General features: G+C 34.6%; 1 protein-coding gene and 1 long non-coding RNA gene across 5 annotated transcripts; one reads left to right on the top strand and one right to left on the bottom strand.

The window, feature by feature from the left end:
- Positions 1–1,034: 1,034 nt before the first annotated feature.
- Positions 1,035–4,906, top strand: LOC112740270 (uncharacterized). The gene is made up of 4 exons (XR_003171066.2): positions 1,035–1,729; positions 1,802–1,883; positions 1,994–2,107; positions 4,610–4,906. It is a non-coding gene; the product is annotated as an uncharacterized lncRNA (long non-coding RNA).
- Positions 4,907–9,309: 4,403 nt separating this feature from the next.
- LOC140178260 (uncharacterized protein At4g18490-like) lies at positions 9,310–20,998 on the bottom strand. Of its 4 annotated transcripts, none has more exons than XM_072213789.1 (9): positions 20,029–20,998; positions 19,854–19,955; positions 19,630–19,773; positions 11,674–11,800; positions 11,228–11,413; positions 10,740–11,095; positions 10,488–10,583; positions 10,009–10,106; positions 9,310–9,630 (listed from the first exon to the last, which is right to left on the bottom strand). In XM_072213789.1, exons 4-6 carry the CDS (start codon positions 11,757–11,759, stop codon positions 10,909–10,911), a joined length of 459 nt encoding a protein of 152 aa, XP_072069890.1. In that variant the 5' UTR covers positions 11,760–11,800; positions 19,630–19,773; positions 19,854–19,955; positions 20,029–20,998; the 3' UTR covers positions 9,310–9,630; positions 10,009–10,106; positions 10,488–10,583; positions 10,740–10,908. The 4 variants fall into 4 exon arrangements, with proteins under 4 accessions (XP_072069890.1, XP_072069889.1, XP_072069891.1 ...); XM_072213788.1 differs by having other exon boundaries at positions 10,009–10,111; XM_072213790.1 differs by lacking the exon at positions 10,488–10,583.
- Positions 20,999–26,452: the final 5,454 nt, after the last annotated feature.

Genomic DNA, 26,452 nt, shown 5'->3' on the forward strand with positions numbered 1-26,452 from the left:
ATATATTATATGATTTATATTTAATAAATATTTTATATTTCTCTAACATTAAATAAATGTATTTGAAACATGTTACAGATAATATTTCTCTAATTCCTACTGCCAATTTATTAAATTTTTATATATTTAAAACATATTTAACAAATTATTTCTCTTACCTCTATGGCCTGCTTATTAAATAATATTTTCTATAAAATAAATTTAATATATTTCATCAATATATATTATATGAAATATATTTAATATATTTATATTCAAAATATATGTTTAAATTAAAAATATATTCAAATTCAAATTTAAATATATATTTAAATTCAAAATATATTTAAATTCAAAACATATCTAAATTCGAATTTAAATATATATTTAACTTCACAATTAAGAATATATATATATGAATCCAAAATATATTTAAACTCAAGTTTAAATATATATTTAAATTTAAGCGTTCAGTATATAATAACAACAAATTTAAACGTTTATTCTATACATAATACTAACTAATTTAAATAATACTAATTAATATGAACATCATTGTAAGACCCAGAGCTTTTGAAAGAGAGCTATCATGAGCTAATTTTAAATTCAGTATTTCTGTAGCTTTAATTTCAGAAATTGTCTTATAAAAGATAATTAAAGCAATTTTTGATTTATTGAATTTGAAATAAGTTATAGTTATTATCCAATTTTACAACTATTGGATTATTTTCTATGAATAAATTATAAAGTTGGAGTTATGAAATAATAGGAATTTTATATGATATGGACTAAATAATCAATATTTTAATATATTGATATTGCTATTTTGGAAAATAAAGAAATTAATTATATTATTTCTAAATTTTGGATTTGGACATTTTATTGAAAGTAATTTGTGAAATTGATGAGCAAATAGTATTTTCTATATATAATTAGTGTTGGATTTAATTTGGGTTTCAATTACCATATTATCCCTACCTTTATTTGAAATTACAAAACTAACCCTATTAGCCTAATTTTGTTAAAATTACCGAATTGACCCTTACCCTAATTTTGGCATACCCTCCCTCAATTCTCCCTTTAGTGCTGTGCAGCCTCCAAACCCCTTCTTCACTATCTTTGCTGCGCAGCCATATCCTAAGCACACCCACCCGGTCCCCTAAATCAAAGGAAAAAGAATGGAAATGGAAAGAAAAGGGGGACCAAGCCAGAAGAACGAAGCAGAGACGGAAATGGGGGACTGAGTCGCGGCGAAGGAGAGGAGGAGGGAGCTCGCGTCACCGCTGATGGGGTTGCATCACCGCCACTGCGCCTTGCTGTCGCGACCTAACCATGTCGCCGCCGACCCGTGACGCTGCCTCCAGAACCGCGCGAAGGACAGAGGGAGGAGAGAGAGAGAGTTCGCATCGGAGGAGAGAGGGAGCTCGTGCCTCACCACCGTCACCCATGGAGTCACGAGCTGCGCCGATTGCCGCCGCGTCGCGTCGGAGAGGAAGGCTGAGCCTGAGCGCCGCTGGGAGAGAGAAAGACGTGGGCTGGAGAAGCTGCATCCAGTCGCTGCTGTCGCGCCACTGACCGCCGCCGTTCCGCCGTCGCCGTCAAAGGGGTTCTGCTAGGAGAGAGGAGACCGGCGTACGTGAAGAAGGGGAGAGGTCCGAGGCTGAGATGGTTCCCGTCACTACCGACCTGCTGCTCCGCGGTGCTTAGCTAGAGCTTCTGGCTACTTCTGCCGTCGCCGGAAGAGTTGCCGGTAAGGGTTTTCATTTGAGGTTTCTGCCTTTTTAGATTTTGAGAAGGTTTTAATGCTGCACAGTTTTTATAGTTGATCCACCGGAGCTTCTGGCCGCCGCCGGAGCTGTTGCCAGGCCTGTTCGAAATCGCAGATGCTTCGTTTCGCTAGTTCAGTAAGTATTTACGTTTTGAAAAGCCTCGCGTTATTACTCTGTTGTGTTCGGTTAATGAATGAGTTTTGATAATGTGGGGTCGAGTCCTGATTATTGTATGTTGCGATTAGTGTTGCTATGGTTATTGCGAACGTGACTGGGAGCTGAGGTTTTGGTTGCCGTCAGTTCGGATTGAGGCGGAAAGGACTTTGTGAGACTTTTGGGTTATGGATTTGCGTTTTGAGGTAGGGGCGCTTTCCAAAAACTATATTCTTATATATTGAAATTATTACATATGGATATTGATGTGAGAGAATGTGTATTTGGTGATTGTATCGGCCTTATGTATGGCTTGATTTGCCTTGGTTGGTTACGAACGTCTGTTGGTTGAATTGTTGTGTGGTTTTGTGAAACGAAATGCTTTTCAAGTTGATTCTTTTAAAGTTTTGAGATCGAGTTTAATCCGTTGAGAATTGATTTGAGTTAATTTTATTGAGAATGTAAAAAATAGAATCCACTCTTGAATTCAGCCTGGCTTGCTTTAAATGATCTGGTTTTTTATGAATGATTATTACTGAACCGTTTCTTTGAAACTTTAGAAATGAGTTTATTCGGCTGATAATGATTTGATTTTTGAAACGATTTTCTTGGAATATGGAATTGAGATGACTGTTGGGTTTAGCTTGCCTTGAACTAATTTTGTATTTTGAGCTGTTGAAAAGGATTGTGGACGGTTTGTTGGGACCCGAACCGGGTGGCAAAGTCCAAGTTTTAGGGGAGATGCTGCCGAAATTTCTATAAAATCTGAGTCTTTATTGAAATGTTTTCTGGAAAGTGGAGTTAAAGACTTCTACTATTTTATTTGAATCATCGAGAAAAGGATGATTCATGCTTTCGAAATGAATTAGTAAAGAGAAAATTGTGATTTAGTCTTGCTTCTTAAGAAAGGCATTGTTTCTCTTTCAGGAGAAAGTTATTTAGATGAAACTTGTGTTTTAAAGCTGTTTGAATGTGAAAAGGGTTTATGCCTTTGAATTTGACTTGGGGGTTTCAATTAAAGAAGTTTTAATGACTTTGAAAGAACTTGAATGTCTATTGACAAGTTTCATTTTGAAATGTTTTGAGAAAGGTTTTAAGTACTCTTTAAATTCTAAATTTTTGCAAGACTAAAACAATTTTGAACAGTTGAAACGCTTTAGAATTTATTATGGGGGTTGAAGCTGGTTTTGCCTAAGTAAAGGAAACGGCTTTGAAAGAAGTATATGATTACGTGACTCGGTTTGGCTTAGACCCTATTTTATTACTCAAATCGGAAAGCCAAGATTTTAATGATTTTAAATGAATTTGGCGAAATGAGTTATGCTATCCTCCCCTAAGGACTTGGGACTCTGCCGAGGAACTTTTGTTACAAAAATCCCATTGTTGGATGGGTGATTTTGAATGTTTCAAAAGAAATCTTTAACTTTCAATGGTTTTGGAAGTTTTGGAAAGAGGAAGCCGAGAGTGGCTTGTTTTAAAAAGGGAATTTTCCTTGAGTAAAAGTGGCTTATGAGCCCGAGATAATTTGAGAAATGAGATCTTTAAAGCCAAGGCTGAAAAGAGTTGAAACTTGATTTCAAAGTGAAATGAATTGAGAAAAAGTGATTTATGGCTTAAATGCCGATTTTATGAATTTGATGATGTTGAATGGAGGAAGTGTTGTTTTGTTGTGAGCCGGAATGGCTGTGTATAATTATGAATATTGGCTGGTTCTGGATTGAACCGTGAGCCGGAATGGCTGTGTATGATATGAATATTGGCTGGTTCTGGATTGAACCGTGAGCCGGATGGCTGAGATGGATGTTGATCCATGGCTGAGAATGAAAGCATATATGCTGAGATATTGATAATTTGTGATATTGCACTTTCACTATCGGAGATACGAGTTTCCCTGGAAGAAAGCAGTGGCTAGCCACCATGTGGTCCAGGTGGAGACTCGAAGCTCTTTTGAGCCTATGTCGTCAGGGTGGCCGGGCACTGTGAAATTCCTGGATGAGCTCACCCCCGTGAATATTCACCAGTGAAGGTGATGGATATGGATCATGATTATGATCACGATTATGTTGAGTATAACTCGAGTTGGGGAGACACGACAGAGGGACAGTCCAATGGTTAGCTACCAGGACTTGTCGGGTTGGCTATATAACCGACAGATGATATCATTAGCCACTAGGACAGACATGCATCATATGCATCTATGTGACATTGTTTGGGTGTGCATATTGTACTTGGTTTGCCTTTGTGACTATTTGAGATTAACTGCTACTTGTTCTACTTGCTGTAACTATTTGTTTGTGCTTGAACTTCCTATCTGTGTTTGCAACTGGGACTCTGTTGGATTGTGGTGATTGGTTGTTGGATTGGATTGTTTGGGCTAGGGCCGTGGTTGAATTGAGATGGATTGATGGTTGGTTTCGGTTTTGTGTTTCTGGTTTGAAAAAATATGAAAGGCTATTTTGGTTGAGCATAGATAAACCTTTTTGAAAGGCTTTTGAATTTTTGAGAATTGAACGGTTTCTCTTCCAGAAAAGGTTTCCGACTTTACTTTTATTGTAAACCGTTGTTTTTGAAAAAAGGTATAAGACGGTTATTAATCACTTGTACGGTCTATCTTCACGTATCCTATTACAGTAATTCCCAAAAACCCTCTACTGAGAACCCTTTCGAGGATGATGTTCTCACTCCCTCCTACATTTTTCCCCTTTCAGGATATGGGCGCAGAAGTCACGAAGAGTTTATTTAGTTGTTGTTGAAATGCTCTGTATTGCTTTAGATTATTATTTTTTGTACCCTCGCCTTTATCTTGAGATATTCTGTAAGAGGGATAGGAATTGTATTGGTTAATGCTTGTAATGTTATTTAATATATATATATATATATATATATATATATATATATATATATATATATATATATATATATATATATATACTTTTTGCGAGTTTTTGTAAGTTGTATTGTATGTATGGATGTACGTTACCTAACGAAAGTATTTTGGAGCGGTATTGCGGTTTAAAGTTTTAAACAGGCTCATATTTTAGTATTAAATAATAAAAAAGTCGTCGTAATGTCCGAGCTATCAGAATCGCGCAGCCGGAAGCGTGAGCTTTGGTAGTTAGAGTGTTACAATCATAATCTAAACATATATTATATTATAAATATACTCTATAATTATATATTATTAATTTTTTTAACCACTAATTAATACTAACTAATATAAAGAATAACTATAAATATGATTATTGTTCTACTTTGGATTAAAAACATTAAAAAAATATATAATTAATCTACTAATTATATTATTATTATTAAAATAACTTGTTCATTTTTTGAGAGAAAAGAAAGGGTTAATGTTGAGAAAGTAAAAGGAAAATGAGAGTGAGAGAGAAAGCACTATGTATTGAAGAGAGAGAGGGTGTTAGTGTATCGTATTGTCACTACAATATGTCTCCTGCATATCGTGCTTCCTCAAAATAACATACATTTTCAGTTTCTATAAAATACCGTTTTTTTTTTTAATATCATGGTGAAATTCATGTTGCTTTTTAATATTACAATAAAAAAAACCCGTAATTTCGTGACATATGCTACAACATTAAGGGGGGAAAAGCCTTTATGCTACAACATTAAGAGAGAGGAGGGGGGGGGGGGGGGGAGCCTTTAATTTATGGAAAAGTATTGCAGAATTTTTACTCAGAGACGGACTTGCATACTAACTTGTGGGCCATTATTTTCCCCATTTACAGAATTAATAATAACATGTATGTATTTCCATGTATATATGTATATAATGCCCCATTGTATGAATATGTATGATAAAAATTTATTTTATTAAATATCATCAATAGAATGAAAAAAAAAATAAATTTAATCAATTGAATTAAAAAAAGTCAAATCTACTCAAATAAATAATATTAACAATAATAATAATTCAATTAGTTAATTATTCAAAATCAAACTAAGATTTTAAATGATATAATTTTTTCATCTTCACCTAAAAGTCTCGAATTTGAGTCTCACTCCTAATTTTAGAATAAAAAAAATTAAAACTTTTAAATATAAATAACATTATTAGTATGCAGTATTTTTTCTTAAAATTTAATTGAAATAATATATATGTTTTATTTATTTCATTGTTTTATTTAATTTAGTCTTGACCTTACGTTTAATAACTGTTTTCAATTTTTCATCAAACAAATGCCTACCAAAAATAGTATAGATTTTCAGCTCTACAATTGAATAGAAAAAAATTATAAAAAATTATTTAATAAAAAGATAAAGAGACATTATATATATATATATATATATATATATATATATATATATATATATATTTTTTTTTTTTTGTAGTTATTTAATTTGAATTTGTCTTTTCCTTTATTTTTTTTTTGTTTTTCTGACACAATCATAGAAAGAATCAAAGCGGCTAATTTTTTTTATATTGATTAAATATATGTGTAATACATTGTTATTGAAAAATTATGTGTTTTTTTTATATGGTGTTTTATTCAAATCGGACGGTCCGATTTATTTGATGAAAAAATAAATTACAAATCAGAGGGTCCGATTTGCTTAAAAAAAAAAATTAAACTCCAAATCGGAGAGTCCGATTTGTATTTTTTATTTTTTTATTTGTTAAAATAAAAATCGGACGGTCCGATTTCAACATTAATTTTTTTTTTATTTTCAAAATCACAAATCGGACCGTCCGATTTGTGATTGTTTGTTTAAAAAACAAAACAATGCAAACAAATTTGTGCCTCCGATTTGTGTCATCCCATAGCCAAATAAAACACCTCTCTGCTCACACCATATTGTCATACACGTTTCTCTCTCCCACACGAAAAATCAAAAGCGGTATCAAAGCTGGTCCATTCGAGTTATATATTTCTAAAAAATTTTTTAACTATTGAGCTATAATTTTTTTCTATTACATAAAAAAATAATCAATAAAATGTGATTTGATTGAGACAGAGCAGCTACCACTTCTCCCACTTTCTCAAGATCCAGCCACCTTACATCTTTCACCCCCTAACCCCCTGCCTCTACTCTATCTTCTCTTCCCCTTGCATACAACAAACTCATCTCGCATTGTATTTACTGTACCAAGTTAGATGAATAACTATACTTATTTTGTGACCTTTATTTAAATCTTAAATACATCTCATGTTATCCTCATTTTTACTATGTGTAATTTTTAGTTTAAATTCAAATTCAGTAGGATTTTTTGACCAAACAAACTATTTTTCCATTTTTTTATTTTTTTCCTATGTGATTAAGATAATCTTGACGGTCCTGTTTTATTTTTTTGTAATTTTTGTTTTTTATTTCTCTCCTCGAAGACAAATTTTCTAAATATACTTTGATTACACATCTTTTCTTTTTCCAAATCTCTATCCTTATCATTATATATTTTAATAAATATCATCTACAAAGACTTATAAAAAAACTGGTGAGGATACTTCTGAAAATGAAGCATATATATTAAAATATTTGGCAAAGAGAATTCAAACTATATTAGAGATATAGGATTCAATGTTCATCTTAGGTGATTGGATTTTTATCCCGCTCAAGAGAGTCTATACAATCTGCTACAACTAGTGAACCATCAAGAACTGAATATCAAAACTTGAAGTTATAAGTACATTTGCTACAGAAACAATTAAATTTTCTTGTGAATCGTCAAGGAGGTCAATTGCTACCTAATTTTTCTACTAAGGTAAAGATTAGGATACATATTATAATTAATTTTATGGATTTGTATACTTAATTTTCATCGTCAACAATATCTTCTAAAATGATTGTAGTTTGTAATTATAGCCTCTTGACACTTGTTGATTTGTTAAGTATCCTTCTATTCTCAAAAATATTTTTTATTTTCAATTGTAGAATACAGATTTTGAATCACTGGCACAGATAAGATCATCTTCTGCCAGTCATAAAACTCAACAACATAGACCATCAAACATTTAAAGGAGTTTTATGATTGAATTGTTAGCTTTACATGTTTGGATTAAGTTGAAATTGAATTTACATCTCATGGATTATGACTATGTAAAATTTGTAGAATTTTACTTTTGAAATACATTATTGCTATTTTTGTAAAACTTGTGGAATTGAATTTGGTTTTATTGAAATATAATCCCATTTCTGGAGAATTCAACTTTTGATAATAGAAATAAATTATTATTTTGTTGGTAGACACATATAAATTATTATTTATAATAAAAGAAAACTTTGATGTTGGAGAGATTATGGCAGTTTAAAACAGTTACTAAATACAGACAAAACTGTTACAGGAATTAGTAACTTAGTGAAGATTTTAAATCAAAAAACCGTCACTAAATATACCTAAAAGCTGTCATAAGAATTAGTAATTTAGTAACGGTTTCAAATCGTGGGTAAAATATTTATGACAGTTTAAAATAATAAAAAAATATAACAAAAATTGTCACAAGATTTTGTAACTTAACAACAGTTTCAAAACGTCGCGAAATACAATATAAAAAACTCATTGATAAGTGTTACAAATTAGTGACAATTTTATACTTCAAAAACCGTCACAAATAGTTTAGTAACACTTCTTACCAACGGTGGTCCAAAACTGTCACTATGTTAATTGGCGATGCTCAAATCCATGATGCTTTTTTTAACCGTCGCAAAAATATTTAGTGAGTATTAAAAATAAAATGTCACAAAAATGTTGTTTTGTTGTAGTGAAAGGCAGATATTTTGCTGACTTATCGTGTCTGCATGTTAGATACATTTTGAACACAACACTTATCTGACACGTATGTTTTCTGTGTCAAACCGTGTCTTAATAAAAAATAAAAAAATTTACTCAAGACACACTTGGACACTTAAATACCATCACGTGTTAGCGTGTTTAAACTTATTCTTAACATGTATTCTTGAAATAAGTTTAAAAATAGTATATATTATTATTATTTATTAAAACATTTTAAATATTTTATATAATTAAAAAAATGCATTATAATTAAAAAATTAATTTATATTTTAATATCAATAAAATATCAAAATATCATTACAATTTATCATTTTATATATATATATATATATATATATATATATATATATATATATATATATATATATATTGTGTCCTTGTATCTTATAAGAATTTAAAATTCGTATATTCTATATTGTATCATATCTGTATCAGTATTCATGCATCATAGTCATTGGATCCATGACTGAAGCTTTACCACCACTGTATATAATATAGGTAGCGTTTGGTTACTATCCATGTCCCTCTAAGACATGGACATGGTAACATACGTCCTTCATTGGATTTGGTGAGAACAAAAATTTAATGGACACGGAAAGACATAGATGGAGATAAATACACAAAATTTGTATACCACCTTTAAGTTGAGACACTAAGACATAGAAACAAAACGGCTTTTTTATTTAAATAAATAAAGAAAATAGATTAATTCTCTAAATACGCAGGGATAAAAACCGTTATCAAAATGCGCATACCCATTTCAACTGCAGCACACGCAAAATGGGTTATGCCTTCAATTCAAGCATGGCGCCTACGAAATGGTCCTGACATAGCTGAACCACTTCTCCCCCGGCGAACACGAAATGGGGCAAGGGATCCAAGTTGCTGCTGGTGCCCACGAAATTGGCAATCCAAGGGGGTAGACGCGACAAAAGATTATGCATGTCGTACCAAAGCTGTTCTGTGATTTTCCTTCTTTACCTTTGATGCAGTCATGAAAGTATATGTTGAACACAAAGTCATATATCAGCCAATAGTGAAGTAGATAAGCACCATTTTTCATTTGAATATAGAACAAGAACATATGATAATTCTGACTTAGAGAAAACTCTAAATCAACTGACCAGAGACCAGAACTAGACCAAATTAAATGTTATATGAGCAGCAAGAGAACACTAAGTGCAGGAGCGCATAATCATATCAAATCTCACCTTAAATTGAGCAAAGGATGCAGCACAATATTAAGGTTAAACATGCTAGTCAATAACTTTCAAACAAGCACAATGAGTGAGAATATGCATACATGGGAAGTATAGAAGGGCCAAAGTATTAAGGTTAAACATATCATTGTTATCTCACCTTTAATTGACCAGTGGTATACAGAGGTCTGTGTCACAAGCTCTGCCTCTACCTCTGCCTCTGCTATTATTATTAGTGGTTGCCTTTCCATATGAAATCTGCTCTAATAAATAAATACTTTTAATTAATAACATCATCATCCTTTGGTAAAATGTCAAGCACATAATAAATAAAAAGCTTAAAATGTTACCTTTGGCCACAAACTCAAGTACTAAACTAATTCATTTAATTAACCATGTTGCCGAATATAAGCTAAACTTCTCTGTGCCACAAACTCTTCTACCCCATGCCCATTGTTTGTTACTTTCCCTGATTTCTGATTTTTTCATCATCATAACTAACCCAATTATTATCCTTTTTTTATTAAACACATATGAACAAGAATATCCATGTGTAATAATTTAATTACTAAACTTTAAAAGGAACTATGGCCTACAATGTATGAACTTATTATAGCAAAAGTTGATTGATTTGCTTACTTTTAAATCTTTGCCAAATTTTCTAGCAAAATGTCAATCAAAGCTAATAGCAATGTGGTCTTCCCTGAGACTGGGGGTCCTAACAACAGAGTCATTCTACAAAACAAACCTCATCATTATACCAGCAATAAAATAATAAATAAATAGATAAAGTTTTATATGGTTCTCGTGGGTGTACTTTTTAGCAATAACAAAATAAATAAAAAATAGAGAAAAAAAACAAAAGAAAATAATAATAAAATAATCATTCACCTTATAGCAGTATCTTCAAGGCTTTTATCACTCTTTTCATGTTGAGGGTCATTTGTTACACCCTGGGTACTTCTACCTAGATTTTCTCCAACAGTATTATCTAACCCAGTGGTGTGCATCAGAGATGAAGGCTCTAAATGCAAGTCAACTCCATCAGAATCCATATATATTACCTCATCATTGGTTTTATAGCCATGCTATCAGTAGATGCATGAGCATTTTCAACATTGCTAGCTTTAGGCATTTTAGCACCTGCATTGTCACTTTCTTCTGCTGTAACTACTTTTTCCCAAAGGTTCTTGTTGGAAGAAGTATCTCTTTTTATTAAGCTTGGATCAAGATTGAAGTTATCCAACCTATGCCAATAGAAGACGTGTAAATATGATAATACATTTGAACCTTCAAAACACTCACACTACCATAGCTGAAGCCAACAATAACATTGTTCCACATTAGATGATTATTGTCTTGAATACTTTGGCACTTACTCATTAAAATCAAAGCTGAAATTAAATGCATTTTCTTTTCCTGTTTTTCCACCACCAGAAGATTCTCCTTTTTTGTCCTTAGACTGGGAAGACTTTTTGGGTGTGCATGCAAAATCAAGGTCAGACATGTCCATCTTAAATGATGATATGTTTTCGAACTCACCGTCCAAATTAAAATTCATGTCCCTACAGCAAGAGAGTGTTTCTTATAAATAAATAGGTGCTACTAATTCACATTTGCATATATGTATATCCTGCCTTTAGTGAAATAAAAAATTTAATGTATCATATAACCCTTCTCTAGTATAAATATTAAATACAAACATCTTATCAGTCAATTGGAACATTTAAAATGAAGAATGTTTCAGAATGAAACCAATAACAGCATCCTTTGACTTCATATTTCACTTTGCCAAAATCAAACTCTAAAATTCAAGAAGACTCACAGTTTCTCAAAGTCAAATGTCTTTTTCTTCCCTTTAGGAATAGAGTCAAAGCCAAAATCCATTGCATCATCATCTGCCATTGACATGGTTTTCCATGAACTAAGAAATTCCTTTCTAATGTCTTCATCTGTCAGAAATGAAAAACAAATAATGATAAAAGAAAACTCATGTAACATAATATCTCTAAGAATCTTGCATCGATAATATAATAGGTTAGATCCTTAATGAAGTGCAAAAAACTGCATATGGAAACAGTGAAGAACTTAAGTCCTATATATCTGAACTATTATTGCAACAGAACTGAGGAGGCAAGACAGAGAAGAAATTTATCATTAACAAAGAAGAAATATCAGTAAATTAACAGGGAAGAAGAAGAAAAAGAAGTACCAGCGGCAGTCCAAATTAAAGGAGAAATCGGAGTGAGAGAAAGCGGCGTTGAAGAAGAAGCTTGGGAGTATAGAGAGACAACGGCGGAAATTGTGGCGGCAACAGTGGCGGAAACTGCGGTGACAACAATGACAGCAACGACAGTATAGAGAGACAGATCTGAAAACGCGTTGATAAGATAGGTGGCTTGATCCAGAAGCTCTCTACTGCAACGAACATGGCAGTGGTAATGGCGCCGGCGGCGAAAACGGCAGCGAGAACGGCGGCAAAAATGGCGATAGAAAATTTAGGGTTTGAGGCGCCGTTCTCTTCTCCGTTAACCTGCCTCTCGTCTCTGCGATTAGGGGAAATTATATTTTGGGGGAGAATTTTATATTTTAATTTTGAATTAATTATTAGTGGATGTTTTTTAAATTGCCATAAATAAAATATATTGTAGAGGTTTTTAGAGACCCCCCACTAAAATACTCCCAAAATTAAATATTAATCTTGTAGTGGCACTTGACAAACGATAGTATTAATAATAAACATATTTACAAATTATAAACATTGAAATGAAAAGAAAATACGTTTAAATTAATATACTTTAAATTATAAATATTTAAATATATTTATGTTAAATTTTTTAAATTATTTTTTTACTACTTTTGTTTTTGCTATTAAAAATTTATAGGGGTGTCATCATTTTTGTTAGAGTACAATTAGGATCAATTATGATCGATTAATATTAATTATTATTATTTAGCATATCTATATATTTATGGTAGGATATTATGTTTTTATTATCTTGATTTTTTTAGGACCTATATATACCTTTTTACATTGTATCATTTTTGAACTCACTCAAGAATACACAAATCTTTTTTCTACTACTTTTTCTTACTTTTTCTACATGGTATCAGAGTTATGATATCCTCCTTGAGGAGGATAGGTTATTTTTCTTCTGGTAAAATCATCGTATTTTTCATATTTTTCTTTAGTGCACTTTACAGAGGGAAAATCGTCTTCGGGAAATGGATGGAGAATTTATAGAAAAAAAATTCGTCGGTAACTGGTAAAAATCCGTCGGTAAATAATTTTCGACGAGGCTTTTACAGAAGGACAAAATCCGTCGGTAACCAAAAATCCGTCTGTAATAAAGACTAAATCTGTCTGTATTAATCCATTTTCTAGTTGTGGTGCCATTTTTTCCTTTTCTTTTGTAATTGCTTTGATACTTTTCTTACCTCTCCAATCAACTCATCCACTGCTTATTCTCATGGAGAAACCATATGTTTTCATCACCTTCCGATAGTTTGCCATCTTTTCGCACTTGTCACTTTTCAACTGTTTTTCGGCAGTTCACCATCTTTTCAGCATTTTTTCGGCAGTTGGCCACTCTTGCGGTAGTTCCGTCTGCATTACCTTTCGGCAATTCCGATTCGTCTGTGCTTTCCTTGTGGCAGTTCCGTCTGCGCTTCCTTCCGGCAGTTCCGTCTGTGCTTCCTTCTGGCAATTCCGTCTGTGCTTCCTTCTGGCAGTTCAATCTGCGCTTTCTTCAGGCAATTCTGTCTGCACCCGTTCTATCAGTTTATGCATTTTTTTTATTTCGTTCTTTTAAATAAGTTTCAAACTCAAGTGCGCACCAAACACATTGAAATTGATTGTCACTTTGTCCGGCAATGCCTCATCATTGATGTTGTTTGTCTCATAGCGATTGAAACTCTGGATCAGACTACTGATATCTTCACGAAGGCTCATCATCCTACTCGTTTTCAGACTCTAATATTCAAACTCAATATGGTATTCTTAGCTCCCACTTGAGTTTGAAGGAGATGTTAGAATATAAATAGGATCAATTAAGATCGGTTAACAACAATTATAATTATTTAGCATATCTATATATTTATTGTAGGATATTACGCTTTTATTATCTTGATTCTTCTAATACTTATATATATACCCTTGTACATTGTATCATTTTAAACTCACTCAAAAACATACAAACTTTTTTTTTATTATTCGCTCTTACTTGTTCTAACAGTTTTTACTCTTCAATAGATTTTTCTTTCTTAATTCAACAATATGTATATGCAAAATTGTTGTCTATAAAATTGGCTATGATATATAAAAAGATATAAATTAATGAATTTTTATTTAAATAAAAGAACCCAATTTTAGGTACACTATTAATCTAGAAATAGGTAATAACAAAAATAAAAATATAAAAATAGGCAAAAAACCGATTAGAGAAAGAAAAGTTAATAAATTGGAAAAGTTTTTACATGTACCAAACTACTTTATTAGTATATGACTATTCCATTGTTCAGAGATGTAAAGATTTATATTAAAAAATTCTAATGGCTATGATTAACTGGCAGGATCACGCAGTACACTTAATAAAAGAGGAATATAGAGAGATCATTTGACCTGTAATACCTTAAACCAAAAAGATGTCATTGCTAATTACCTTATGGGCAGAAACATTTGTTTCTCTCATCGTGGGAAGCCATTCTTTGATAGCAGCTAGTTGGCGGTTTGAGAGAGCTAACAAAAAGATTGGGCTAGTAAATTTTCTTTTGGTATTTAATGAGCCACGAAAATGCGAACGAAAAAAATATTTATCTATATATAAAATTATATTTATATTACCACAAAGAATAATATTTATACAATTAATCTAATATTAATTTCATAATTTTATATATTAAATTATCTAATTTTATTAAAGAAATTATAGTATAAAAATATTAATTCATGTTAATGATCTAAATTTTAATATTGCATGCATGTCATGTTTGAAAAATAATTTTTTTATAAAAATTTATTTATTTATTTATTATCTATTTATTTATAATGTAAAGAAAGAAAATTCAAGTAATATCATAGTGAGTTCTTGAGATATTAGATAGATTCTAATATTGTCACATAAATATTTAAAAAATGAAATTGTCATTTTATAATTTTATTGTATTATATATTTTTTATTTTTCTTATGTATGTAGTGTTAGCTTTATCTTTTCACTTGATCTTATTTTTTATTTTTATGTATGTTATTTTATGTCTTTAATAGTTATCTTTAGTGATAGATTCAGAAAATTTTGACAATGAGAACAAAATTTGTATAACATGACAATATATTATTCTGTCAGTTCCTATAGTTTCATTGAATTTTTAATAAGGTTCCTATATTTTCTTCTTTTTGATTGAGTCCCTGTACCATATCAGATTTTATAATTAAGTCCCTACCGTGATAAAAAATGCTGGAGTTAACAGAATATTCCATTAAGCAAAATGAATATGCCAAACACTTGACTGAATATTCTATATAGTTTAACAGAATATTCCGTTAGTTTCAACGTTTTTGTCACGGTATGGACTTAATTACAAAATTTGATATGGTATAAGGACCTAATTGAAAAGTAAAAAAATATAGGGACCTAATTGAAAATTCGATAAAACTATAGGGACCGCGCTACAACAAGCGCGGAGCATAGCGGCGAAGAATTAGGGGCATCACAACTCGCCGCCGCTATGCATGCTATGCAAGCAGGGTTCCCTCGCCATGCCACAACATCAGCGGCGATCGCATCACAAAACACTGCCAGGCCTAAAACGGAGCATAGCGGCAGAGAATTGGTGGCGTTTCACCTTGCCACCACAAAGCAAGGGTGCGGAAGCTACGAAGGATCTCTTCGAATGCCGCCACAAAAGCGGCGATTGCTTAGTGAAACGCCGCTAGGTAAGGTTCTATTAACTAAATTTCTGTTTGACCCCTTTTGGATTTATCCTATAAATTCTAATTGATAGATCCCCAAATTTTCCAGAACCCCGCGAAGAGTCCTTTAAAGCGCGCGAACACTGCCGTCGTTGCTCCGCTGCGCCACTGTTGCCGATTCATCGTCCTCTGGCCGCCGTTGAGCCTTTGCCTCGTCCACAGATCCTCCACCGTTCGCCATTCCGACCCGCCATGGCCTCTCCCTGTCACGGTTAGTTCTGACACTTTGAGCTTTCCTTCGTGTTTTCACTCTTGCTTCGGAATTTTGAACAATAATTTGTCTATATCTTCTATGATTGGGGTTAATTGCTGCTGTTTAGGGTTAGGGATTTGATTCACGTGACTTGCTATCATATGAGCAAGCTCAGCTGGCTAAACATTGTTCTGCTTCTGTCATAACTTTTACTACTTGAAAACATGAGTGTTGATTGGCTAGATAGCTAATTGAGTTAGATTAATTAGCAGATTGTTGTTTTATCTTTTAAGAGACAATACGAATTAGAGTATATGTACATCTGTGGTTGATCAGCAAGAATGAATTGCTCTGTTATTTTGTTTCTCTTAAGTGATGAGACTTGATTGGTTTTAATTAATCTCATCTATCTCTCATGTAGAATCGTAAATATAAATATAGAATTTCATGAAGATTTCATCATGACGTTAAGATCATTAAAGATATTGTGCAGTGAATCAGATAAACTTTATTCCTAATATGTAACCTTAGTTAAACAAAATAAAAGAAAAAAAAAACATATCATAGTTCAGAATGATCATAGCCTATTGGATTCAATTTCAGATCCACCACCACTTGTAGCTACAAGATCATAGCTACTTTTGCTGTTTAAGTCAAACTAAATTGAACCCTCCTCAATCTTAGGCGTTTGATCAATATTTTCTTCTCTTCTTATTATTTCATGGTAATTATGGAAACCTGAACCATGGACTTTACTATAAAAATCATTCACGTCTGATATGTGTAACACCCTAACTACCAAAGCTCACGCTTCCGGCTGTGCGACTCTGATAGCTCGGACATTACGACGACTTTTATATTATTTAATACTAAAATATGAGCCTGTTTAAAACTTTAAACCGCAATACCGCTCCCAAAAATACTTTCGTTTGATAACATACATCCATAGATACCATACAACTTACAAAAACTCATAAAGGATACATCCATATATATATATATATATATATATATATATATATATATATATATATATATATATATATATATCATATTACAAGCATTAACCAATACAATTCCTATCCCTCTTACAGATTATATCAAGATAAAGGCGAGGGTACAATAAACCATAACTAAAACAATACAGAGCATCACAACAACAATTAAATAAGCTCTTCGTAACTTCTGCGTCCATATCTTGAAAGGGGAAAAATGTAGGGGGGTGAGAACATCATCCTCGAAAGGGTTCTCAGTAGAGGGTTTTTGGGAATTAATGTAATAGGATACGTGAAGATAAACCGTACTAGTGATTAATAACCGTCTTATGCCTTCTTTTCAAAAACAACGGTTTACAATAAAAGTAAAGTCTAAAAAATCTTTTCTGAAAGAAGAACCGTTCAATTCTCAAAAACTCAAAAGCCTTTCAAAACGGTTTATCTATGCGGAACCAAAATATCCTTTCATATTTTATTCCAAACCAGAAACACAAAACCGAAATCAACCATCGATCCATCTCAATTCAACCACAGCCCTAGGCCCAAACAATCCAACCAACAACCAATCACCACAATCCAACAGAGTCCCAGGTGCAAATACAGATAGGAAGTTCAAGCACAAACAAACAGTTATTACAAGTAGAACAGTTAGCAATTAATCACATAGGCAGACCAAGTATAATACGCACACCCAACCAATGTCACATAAATGCATATGATGCATGCCTGTCCCTAGTGGCTGATGATATCATCTGTCGGTTATAGAGCCAACCCGACAAGTCCTAGTAGCTAACCATTGGACTGTCCCTCTGTCGCGCATCCCCAACTCGAGTTATACTATCATAAACTTGATCATAATCATGATCCATATCCATCACCTTCACTGGTGAATATTTACGGGGGCGAGCTCATCCGGGACTTTCACAGTGCCCGGCCACACTTACGACATAGGGTCAAAAGAGCTTTGAGTCTCAACCTGGAGCACGTGGTGGCTAGCCACTGCTTCCTCCCAGGGAAACTCTCATCTCCGATAGTGGAAGTGCAACATTCACATTTATCAATGATTCAGCATAAACATGCACTCAATCTCATCCATGGATCAACATCCATCTCAGCCATCCGGCTCACAATTCATTCCAGAACCAGCCAATATTTCTATCATACACAGCCATTCCGGCTCACGGTTCAATCCAGAACCAACCAATATGTATAATCATACACAGCCATTCCGGCTCACAACAAAATAGCACTTCCACATTCAACATCATCAATTCATAAAATCGGCATTTAAGCCATAAATCACTTTTTCCCAAATTATTTCACTTTGAAATCAAGTTTCGACTCTTTTCAGCCTTGGCTTTAGAAATCTCGTTTCTCAAATCATCTCAGGCTCATAAGCCAAATTTACTCAAAGTGAGTTCCCTTTTTAAAACAAATCCACTCTCGGCATTCTCTTTCCAAAACTTCCAAAACCATGGCAAGTTAAGGATTTATTTCAAAGTATTCAAAATCACCCATACAACAATGGGATTTTATAACAAAAGTTTCTCGGCAGAGTCCTAAGTCTTTAGGGAAGGTCAACCTATATCAATTCCTCAAAATTCATTGGAACTCTTAAAATCATGGATTCTCGGTTCAAGTAAATAAAACTGAATTTATTATGAAACCAACCATACAAAATCACAAGTTCCACCCCAGTCCAAAAATCAACTCATTTGAAAAGGAACCGGTTCATTTGAATCAAACCACTTTCATATTTCTTTTTGGAATCCATTTTTCTAACTCTTCCAAAATGTCTCAAACTTAATTACTCAATCAAAAGTCTAGATTCCTTTGAAATCACTAAAAAGCTCCTTTTTATATTGAAATCAATATTAGAGCATCATTCTTCCCTTCAGTGATTCAAACGGTAAAAATAGTTCATTTCTAAATAAGTCAAACTCAAGGCATAAAGTTCACTAAATAAATTAGCTTGAAAATATAATTATTCTCTTAATAAATCAAATAATACAACTTCTCAAATCCAATCCTTTTTAAATAACTTTTCAAACAAGACTAGGATTTTGTAGAAAATTCGGCAGCACCTCCCCTAAAACTTGGACTTTTGCCACCCGGTTCGGGTCCCAACTAAACCGTTTCTCATTCCTTTTCAACAGTTCAAAACCAGAAATCAATTCAAGGCAAGCTAAATACAACAGTCGCCTCAGTGGCATATCTCAAGAAAACCATTTCAAAATCAACTCAATATCAACCGATTTAACTCATTTCCAAAGCTTTAAAGAAACGGTTCAGTAACAAATCATTTGTCCAAGATCAAGTCAATTAAAGTAAACCAGGCTGAATTCAAAAGTGCATTCGACTTTTCACATCATCAAATAATTGACTCAAATCAAATCAGTCCTCAACGGATTAAACTCAGATTTCAAATCTTTAAAGAATCACTTCAAAACATTACATTTCACAAAGCCGCACAACAATTCAACCAAACCAACATCCATAATCACTCGAGTCAATCAAATAACACATAAGGCAGATACAATCACCAAATACACAATATCTCACAACAGTATCCATATGTAATAATTCCAATATATAAAAACATAGTTTTTGGAAAGCGCCCCTACCTCGGCAAGCAAAACTTAACCCAAACGTGTCAACTGAACTCTTTTCGCTCTGCCCGAAATCACCGGCAATCAGAACCCGGCTCGGCTTGCTCTCTCGAAAGCAGAAACAGCTACAAGCGGCATAAGCAAATCGGATTCTAACTCCTAAAACCATTAACATCGCAAATACTTTATTACACGGAACAGAGCACTAACGCAGGGCTTTCGAAAATCGAAATACTCACTGAAATAACAAAACGAAGCAGCCGCAGCTCCCTATCAACCCGGCAGTGGCTCCGTCAGTAACCCCAAGTGACAATCGCGAGCAAAAACACCGGTGACGGTAACTGTAACAACCACGCGGCGTTAACAACCTTTCCGGAATTCCAACAGAATAGAAACCAAGCTCAAAAATCTTACCGGCGGTGGAACACGGTGGCAGCAGGGTCTCAAGTGGTAGAAGCTCAGCCCGGAGCTCCGGCGGTGATCCCGAAAGTCACATAATCACTCCCGGCATCCCAAATCATGGTGACTCAGCCTGCTCCTCTTTCTGTAGTGATTCTCACAACATCATAAGCCCAAAGAGCAGGGAGTGACAGAGCTCAACCATGGTGAAGCAGGGCGGTACAACGGCGGCCAAGCACAGCCCCTCAAACGGCACTGACGTGGACACAGCTCCTCTTCTCCGTGCTCGTTGGCGATGCGTGAAGTACAAAGGCAGCATCTTCCCTTTCTCAACGGACCAGAACAACAGAGACAGAAGGATTCATCTTGCTCCTCTCTCGCTGTTGGCAAGGATGACGACCACACGGCTTCAGTGGCGGTTCCCGGCGACCCATCATCTGCGGCGGTGCTGGGCAAAAACGGCGACGACGCGACTGGCGATGACGGTCTTAGACGACGACCCAGGCGGTGATGGTCTCCCCTGTCGCGCTCTGCCTCTCTCTGCTGTGCAAACTCCCATCTCCCTCTCTCTTCGTGCTCGCCGGCAGAGGCAAGATGGTGGCGACTCAGCAAGGATGAGCTCCTCTGGTTCGGTGACAAAGGCGCGGCTCAGGCTCCAAGGACCAGTTGGCAATGGCAGCGACGACACGGCTCAGCAACCACGTGGTGACGGCGCGAACAGATCCTTCTTCTCCCTTCGGCTAGCAACGGCAGCGACGGTAGGACGCGTTGGCGCGGCGGCGAGGCGACGGCAACACGGTGAGCTTCCTTCCGCCTCTCCTCAGCTGCAACTCAATCTCCCTCTCCTTCTCTGCCTCAGTTCCTTCCTTTCATGGAAATGGGAAGCCGTGTATGTTGCGATCTGTTGGGGGAAGGGGGAAGATTTGCTGTTATTGCTGAGTGTATTGGTTTGAGGAAAAGGGAAGTGTTGCTGCTGCTGTTAAAAGAGAGGGGCTGCAGCAGTTGGGGGAAACCGGGTCGGGTTAGGGTTTCCAAGGTTAGGGTTTTATTTTTAAAAATTAGGGTTAGGGGCATTTTAGTAATTTCAGATGAAATTGGGAATAATGTAGTAATTGAAACCCAATTTAAATCCAACACTAATTGTATATAGAAAAATGTTATTTGCTCATCAATCTTACAAATTATTTTCCATAAAATGCCCAAATCAAAATAATTAGAAATAATATAATTAAACCCTTTATTTTCCAAAGTAACAGTATTAATATTTAAAATATTAATTATTTAATCCGAATCATATAAAAATCTTTATTGTTTCACAACTACCAACTTTATAATACAATTATAGAAAATAATCCAATAATTATCAAATTGGATAATAAATCCTAACTTGTCTCAAATTCAATAAATTGCAACTTGCCTTAATTATCTTTAATAAAATGATTTCCGAAATTAAGGCTATAAATAACTATATGATTTGAGACTTGATTATAATAAGACTTTTCAAAATTCTAGGTCTTACAATATGCTTTGTTTGCTATCTTTATTGTTCATGTTTTCCATGAAATTGGACAAGGCAGAGTTGAATTCGGTAAATTGAGCTCTTGATGCTTCTAGATTATTGCCTGAACCTTCCACGAAAAGTGTCCTCTAGGCTTTCTCTAACACAGCTTGCAAATACTTCCCTTAAGCCTGTATTCTAATCTGCAATTTCTTCTGTACTTATTGGTTACAAAGCATGTTTTATTTGTATTTTTTCATTTTTTTCAGTTAAACTATGCCAAATTATACTATTTTTTTTAATATGTGATAAAAATACCAAAAATAAATGCTTAAAAATACCAAGTGTACTATTATCTGAATCTTATAAATCATAAATACATCTATCTGTTCTTCCAGTCTCTTTTGGACTTCAATTTGATATCTCAATGCCTCTGCTATTGGAATTTCTCCGTTTTGAGACTATGTAAGAGGATTTAGGAGAATTGAGGGAATGTTTGGTGTCAAAGATTTTGGCTTTGGAATTAATGTTGTTGACATTATTAGAGAAAAAGCATAAATCATGTCTATGAGCATGGAGCTTCTTCGGTTGTGACTATAATGTTGAGATGTTTGGCTAAGTGAGCTTTTTGTTCTGCTTTATTTTTTTTACTACTTCCTTTCTAATAAAATTCCCTTTCAAACTCTAAATCTTCCTGATTCGGTTTTCTTCTATACAACCTGTCTTTCGCCAATTTGATATGATACTTTAAAATTAAAACATTACCATTTCAGTAAAAATAATGTATGGGGAGGTAAAATATTTTACAGTTCTTTTACATCAAAATTGATCTCTCTCACAAAGCTACTGTCAATAACAATTATTCACTGTTGATAGAATATTTTTTGGGATCTAGATTAAGCCAATTCATTCCATACATAATTGTATTTAACATCATGATTTAGAAGAGTCAGGGTTGTTGAACCATACTCAGGTGAGAGATTCTATTTCCCGGTAGAACCAAATGAGATTGATGAATGCACGGATGAGTAGTAGAAAAGCAAAGAGATATATGGAGAATTTTGGGTGTCAGAAATTGTGTGGTTAGGACTGGAGCACATGGCCTATTGTACACATTTTATTTCTGTGCTACAACTTCCCATAAAAACACTAATTAACTTGTGAAGATGTGTATATGCCATGTGATTCTTGTTAAGTACTTCCAATATAAAGGACTGAATCTTTTATCATTTGTTCACAAAAATAGTATTTATTTTCAGTTTAACTCTTGCTTCATCATATGGAAAGAAAGTTTCTGATTCTGTATTAGGAATTGTAAGATTTTACATTGTTAGAGACCTCAATGTTCACTGAATAGGGTCTCGAGGCGAGTAGATTCTTTCTTTTTTCTTTTTATTTACTTGGCATTAAATTAATTAAATAATAGTAAAGTTTAATTAATCTTGGTTGACTTAGGTCATTTTGATGTAGAGCAGTTTAAGGAGCACAATTTCATCATCCATCTGGTAGTTACTTTGATCTCTTGATTTTTGAAGTTCTGGATTGGAATTATGGAAGAAAAATTAAAGACTTTGTTATAACCATCTTATTTCTTTCATAAAACATCAATTAAATTGGATTAGTTTAATTAAATTTTAAATAATAAAAACTAAACTTTTAGTTTCTCAATTTAGATAAACATAATAAATAAATAATAGTTTATTCTTTAGATGCTAGTATCTTATATGAACTTAAGATTTATACGAATCTTATTGCACTTTAATCAACTACACAAAACTTGAACTTCAAAAATTATTTTAGAGAAACAAGTTTTGTGTGTTTAAATTTATTTTAAACCACCTAAGTAATTAAGTGGGAATGACCCTAATTAATTAAATTTCCATGTCTTGTTTTGTACAATGTTGTTGCCGAATCTAGATTTTGTTAGTTGGACTCTAATCCATCGTTGTCAGTCTTCACTATTATTGAGTGGTGTCCGGCTATATACAGCCTCACCTAAAATATTTGGATCATTACCAAACATTTAAGAGACAGAAAATTGATGGTACCCTGAAAAATAAAGCACTTAATTAGTGGTAAAATTAGGAAACTATTATAATTGTGTATTTATATATTTTTTAATTGTCTTTTAAATCTAACTTTCATTCCTATTATGTTTTTCATTTTTTAAGATATTTTGAAGATTCTATTCTTTGTACATTATGATTGTTTAGTTATATTTCTTGACTTTTTTTTTACATTTTAACAGTTTTTCCTGTTTTGTTTTTCAATTTTTAAGGAAGCTTTTCTTTGTCTTTTCATCTTTTGGACTTAGAACCAGCAATTCTTTCCACAAGTATTCTTTTAAGAAAGCATAGAATTTTGCAATGAGTAAGCCTCCTCCCCAATATCTTTCTACATGGTTTTACTTGCAATATATTGTCGAGTTTATTACGTATGGTACTCTCTCATATCATAACTGTGATAAACTGTTACTGATTTTCTTGACACACACCCCTTTTTTCTTTTTTTTTAGTTCTATGTAATTTTCTATTATTTATTTATTTGTTTGTGCTATTTCATTTATTTAGACATTGATAAGAGCTGGATTACAAAGCCACGATGTAGTGTAGAATATAGGGATGGTCTGAATAGGTTCCTTGACTTCGCATTTACCAATGCATCATCCGATGGGATGATACATTGTCCATGCCCTTTGTGTGGGTTCCGATTTTTCCAAACTAGAGAGGACGCCTACGATCATCTTCTGATGAAACCTTTTCCCCCTAACTATACCTTTTGGTTACATCACGGTGAGAGGATCGTAGACGAGAGATCCAGCGGCAGGGAAGAACTAGAACCCACTGTAAACTCAGGAGATCAAATGTGTGTCCAAATGACTGCATGTCCAAATGACTGCATGCTGTATCAGGGCCCCGATTAAGACCTGTCTAGATGCAAACGGTGTGGAGCATCCAGGTGGAAGCAAAAGACCCGAAAGAATTCCTTAGTAAGGATCAACGCCGTTGTCAAGAAGAATGGGAAACCTCTGCCGGCGAAGATTCTCCGTTACTTTCCTCTGATTCCACGGTTGCAGCGATTATTCATGTCCAGCAAGACATCCGTGGACATGTTGTGGCACAAGAGAGGAACCATATCTGACGGTACCTTGAGGCATCCCAGGGACGGCGAGGGTTGGAAAGCATTTGACAGGAGATATACTGACTTTTCTGGTGATCCGCGCAATGTTCGCTTAGCCCTGGCCAGTGATGGCTTTAATCCTTATGGAAACCTCAGTTCAAAGTACTCAATATGGCCAATGATTCTTATCCCGTACAACCTACCCCCATGGATTTGCATGAAACAAACCAACGTTATTCTCTCTATGATTATTCCCGGTCCTAAAATGCCTGGCAATGACATAGATGTCTACCTACAGCCCCTGATCGATGAGCTGAAGCAGTTGTGGGCCAGTGTTGATACGTACGATGCCAGTGAGAAGAAAACATTCAAGATGCGAGCTGCATTGATGTGGACTATCAGCAATTTTCCTGGCTTGGGCAATTTATCTGGCTGGAATACTTATCGTGGGAGAGCTTTCCCCACGTGCAATTTGGATGCCGAGACTAGGCGACTCACCTTCAGTCAGAAATGGTGTTATATGGGTCATCGTCGCTTCTTGAATCGCGATCACAGATATAGACAGGACCGGAATAGATTTGATGGCAAGGTAGAGGATAGATCCCCACCTACCAAATTGACTGGCAGGGATGTCCTGAGATAATTGGAGGGTGTGCCCGTCTCACAAGGCAAGGTGCAAGCGGTGGACGGTAAAAGAAGGCGCGGACAGCAGACCGTGGTGCAAGACGAGTCTCCCTGGAAAAAGAGGAGTGTATTCTTTGATCTGCCATACTGGGAGAACAACGAATTATGTCACAACCTTGACGTGATGCACATAGAGAATAATGTATGCGACAACATTGTTTTCACCATGTTGAACGAGAGCGGTAAATCCAAAGACCACCTAAAAGCTCGAAAAGATCTCTAGTTGATGGGCATCAGGCAGGATATGTGGCCACTTGAAGGTGGAAAGTATCCCGTTGCAGTCTTTACCATGTGGAATCTAGATAAGGATGTATTTCTTAAGACAATCAAGAATGTGGTCTTTTCAGACAGGTACTCTAGCAACATCTCTCGCTGTGTTGATTTAAAACAGTGCAAGTTATTCGGCTTGAAGAGTCATGACTGCCATATTCTAATGGAACATCTGCTACCAATTGCGTTAAAACACATGTTGCCCACCCCAGTGTCCGCCGTCTTGGCTGAGTTATCAACCTTCTTCTGACTAATATGCAGTAAATCCATAGATCCTAGACAACTTCCTCTCCTTCAGGATCGTGTGGTCCATACTCTGTGCAACATGGAGATGATATTTCCACCTTCCTTCTTCACAATTATGGTTCATCTAACGGTAAATTTGGTCGAGGAAGTACGTCTCGGTGGCCCGGTGCATTACCGGTGGATGTACCCAATTGAGAGGTAAAGATCTACTTAAGCTTTCTCGACCTATTTTATTAGGATAGCTGTCATCTAGTAATTTATATGTTATGTTCTCAAAGGTACCTATGTCATCTCAAGCAGTACGTGTGTAACAGGGCACAACCGGAAGGATCGATTGCAGAGGGCTACTTATCAGAGGAGATTCTCACATTCTGTTCGAGATACCTAGATAACGTCGAAACTAGGATCAACCGACCGATGCGCATTGACGACCGGCCGAGCGATGCTCCGCCGAGCGAGATTGCCAACATGTTCCTAGAGGTTGGAAAGGCGATTGGGGCAGCTACATTTTTTACTCTAACAGCAACCGAAAAGCTTCAAGCACATCGTCATGTACTAGTCAATTGCACCACTGTAGAGAAATTCTTGGAGTAAGTACAGAGCCTGAGTTCTAAAATTATC

Source organism: Arachis hypogaea, chromosome 14, assembly GCF_003086295.3.
Source record: "Arachis hypogaea cultivar Tifrunner chromosome 14, arahy.Tifrunner.gnm2.J5K5, whole genome shotgun sequence".
Classification (NCBI taxonomy): Eukaryota; Viridiplantae; Streptophyta; class Magnoliopsida; order Fabales; family Fabaceae; genus Arachis; species Arachis hypogaea.

Excerpts from the sequence above, each read along its gene's own strand:
- LOC140178260 (XM_072213790.1), bottom strand. The coding sequence starts at position 11,759 with ATGTCAATGGCAGATGATGATGCAATGGATTTTGGCTTTGACTCTATT. Across the intron at positions 11,414-11,673 it reads ACATTTGACTTTGAGAAACT|GGACATGAATTTTAATTTGG; the intron begins GTGAGTCTTCTT and ends CTCTTGCTGTAG. Across the intron at positions 11,096-11,227 it reads TTCAGCTTTGATTTTAATGA|GTTGGATAACTTCAATCTTG; the intron begins GTAAGTGCCAAA and ends CTATTGGCATAG.